The 3,058-nt window shown below is 52.6% G+C and overlaps 1 protein-coding gene across 1 annotated transcript; it reads right to left on the reverse strand.

The window, feature by feature from the left end:
- Positions 1-1,477: 1,477 nt before the first annotated feature.
- LOC135980613 (intelectin-1-like) lies at positions 1,478-2,935 on the reverse strand. Its single transcript, XM_065580541.1, has 2 exons — positions 2,542-2,935; positions 1,478-1,720 (listed from the first exon to the last, which is right to left on the reverse strand). Exons 1-2 carry the CDS (start codon positions 2,737-2,739, stop codon positions 1,532-1,534), a joined length of 387 nt encoding a protein of 128 aa, XP_065436613.1. The 5' UTR covers positions 2,740-2,935; the 3' UTR covers positions 1,478-1,531.
- Positions 2,936-3,058: the final 123 nt, after the last annotated feature.

Here is a 3,058-nt window from a genome sequence, read left to right on the forward strand (position 1 = left end):
GTCCAATCTCAGCTGGTCCTTCAGTAAGTCCCTGTGTGTGAACTGGGAATGATGGGGGACTAAGGATCAGGAACTCCAGCCCCAGAGATGATCAGGAATTACCAGTCTCAGCCGGGCCGTTCACAGCTCTGTCACTTGCAGGGCATCTTTAAATTCCTAAGAGCTGGTTTGTGTGCAGTTGCCATGTAGAATGTTAAAGTGGGGAACACACACCGTGCTCTCTCCTGGGGATTTTCCATTTGCTCTCTCTTGTTTCATCGTTTTCCCTTTCTCTAAATCAGTGATACTCAGACTGCAGCTTGCCAGCGCAAGTGGCTCTTCAATGTGTCTCCTGCGGCTCTTTGCAGCACATGATATTGAAACACTGTTTGATTTCATTATTAACCAGTGTAAGATATTAACCAATCAGGATGCTTTTACTATGTTATTAACCAGATAAGTTATCAATTGGCACTAAGTTATTAACTTATTAGCTGTGAGAATAATATATAAATATTTTGCCTGTCATACTGTTTAAATATGACTAGTACTATAGTAGATGAAACAATTAATTCACACCCCTGTGGCTCTTGTGGGTAATGTTGATCACTAATTTGACTCCTGAACCTCTGAGGTCTGAGTATCACAGCTCTAAACAAAGATTATCCAGACTGGAACAGGCCCAGGGCTTAAATTCAGAGGGAGCTGTCTAGAGCAGAGCTCTGGTGAATATTTTCACACACCCCTGGAGCTCTTACACCATGTTGGGGGTGGGCACATGGGGGGGGGGCTCTGGGAAATACTCCTGGAGGAATTCTGTGGCACTGCTCAATGCAGAATTTTGCAGAAATTAATGTTTTTTTGTGCAGAATTTCCTTTCCCCCACAGAAATGGGCTGCAGTGCTGCTGGCCACCAGTAGGGGCTGCTGGACCCAGCCTAGCCCAGCTCACACATAGAAGACACTGCCGGGGGCAGGGAGAGAGCTAGAGGGTTCCTGGCAGCGAAGGGAAGGAGGCAGCGCACAGCAAACTCTGTGCAAGCCCTGCCCGGGCCCCAGCATTAGGCTCTGTCTCCCTTTGGATCCCTGGGCTCTGAGGAGGAGGAGGAGGAGGAGGAGGGGGGTGGGTGGGTTCCTGGGCTGGGGGGGCGTTGCAGCTGGGCTCTGCGGGGAAGGGGTGTGGGTATCTGGGCAAAGGGGGCCATGGCTGGGCTCTGTGGGGAGAAGGGGGTTTGGGCATATTGTCTGGGGGGGGGGCCGCGGCTGTGCTCTGGGAGGAAGGGGGTGTGACTGTCTGTCCCCCCCGTTGGGCTCTGGGAGAGAGGAGGTAGAGAAGCAGGATCTGGGTTGTCATAGGGGTTTCTTTAACTCTCTACTCCTGGGGGAAAATATTTGTGTTTCTGTATTGTTACAGACAGACTTGCTGACAGGTATTTTGAAATAAATTACCAAAATAATTGAAACTGGCGTGACAAGTAACATTTGCAGAATTTTAAAATATTGTGTGCAGAATTTTTAATGTTTTGGCACAGAATTCCCCCAGGAGTGAGAATTTAAGCCTTGGGCAGGGCTGATCTGTGCGGCTGGAGAGGCAGAACCCGCATGCTCACTGCAGACTTACTTTGGCCGTTTGGAGAGTAATAGTTGGCGGTTTGCTGAGCATCGCCATAGTCGTAGATGATGGGCACGGCGGGGCCATTGTCAGTCTTGCAGACGCCGGTGCCGTATTTCACTGGGTATTTCTGGGAGACACAAACACAGCGAGAATCCAGTGTTAGTTTCTGTCCCTGTGGCAGGGCAGCTCCAGCACAGACAAGTCAGCTTCACTGACACATGCTCTCTGGGTGATTTGTTCAGTCAGTGCCACTGCCCACACAGGCCAGCCCTAGGGCACAGCAGTGACCGCAGCAGTGGGCAGAGAAATCTGGCATGTCAAGGTACCATTTATCTCAGCCTCTTTGGGACAGGGACTGTTGTTCTGTTCTGGGTCCGTACAGCACCTAGCACCGTGGGGCCCTTGTCTGTGGTGGGGGAGTCTCCTAGGGGCTAGCACAATGCAGGCAGTAAATGATAATAGGTGAGAATCAGCATGTGTCCAGCACCATTGCCCACCACCCTGGCACTGAGGAAATATCCCTGGTAGGACGCCTGAACCCCAAAACCGGGCTCAAGGGTGAGTAGAGGGCCTGGTCTAGCACCAAATCACCTGTGTCCAATGGCCCCCATCTCCAGGGTGTGAGGTGGGGTCAGTCTCCGTGGCCCATTCAGCCTCTCTGCTGAGTCTGTCAGCAGGTCAGAGACAAGAGATGTGGCTGGTTTGGGACATGAACACCAGCAGTTTCCTGAGACCGGCCAACTCATCTCACACCAAGGTCACAGTCAGATTCCAACAGGCTGTGTCTAGGGGAAGGCTCCTTGTCCCATTATCGGCCCCCCAGCATGGAGCACTTTTAGAGTGTTGAGAATTTGTTCACCCCAGCTCCTCCATCTACACTGGGGCCAGCAGAGCCACCCGGACCCTCCTGCACACACCCCTCCAAAGCCCCCAGCCCAGTGCCATCACCTGGTAGAGTTTGAGGAGGTTCCCCCCCTCCGAGGACAGGAAGCTGGTCTCGGTGTGGTACCTCAGGATGGACTTGTTCTTCCATTCCTTCAGAGGCGTCTTGTTAGTTACGTGCCACACAGACAGGTCCTGGGCTTGGAGATCGTAATAACCAGGGTTCTGAAAAGCAAGGACCCAGATGAAACTTCTTAACCACATCCCAGGTACTTACATCACCGGGCATCTGGGCACATCACCAGCTGTGGTATATTTATTGTAACACCCGCCCCGCGAGGCAGAGAAGCACCTTCCCCATTGTACGGGGGAGAACGGAGGCACAGAGACTAGGTGACTTGCCCTAGGTCACACTGGGGGCCTGTGGCAGGGCACGGAATGGAAGCCAGGGCTGCCTAGCCCTACACCACTGCCTTGACCACTGGGCCATCCCCCCATATAACCCCCATGCCCATGTCTCCCACCTGCCCATGTGCATTCAACCACATTCTAACGCACCCTCTCTCCCCAGCAAGTAGCTATT

The sequence above is a fragment of the Chrysemys picta genome, unplaced genomic scaffold (genome assembly GCF_011386835.1).
Source record: "Chrysemys picta bellii isolate R12L10 unplaced genomic scaffold, ASM1138683v2 scaf5028, whole genome shotgun sequence".
Lineage (NCBI taxonomy): Eukaryota > Metazoa > Chordata > Testudines > Emydidae > Chrysemys > Chrysemys picta.

What these genes read in the sequence shown, in the direction of transcription:
- LOC135980613 (XM_065580541.1), bottom strand. Translation starts at nt 2,739, where the DNA reads ATGTGGTTAAGAAGTTTCATCTGGGTCCTTGCTTTTCAGAACCCTGGT. An exon ending in ACCTCCTCAAACTCTACCAG is followed by an intron (nt 1,721 to 2,541) that starts GTGATGGCACTG and finishes TGTGTCTCCCAG; the next exon opens with AAATACCCAGTGAAATACGG.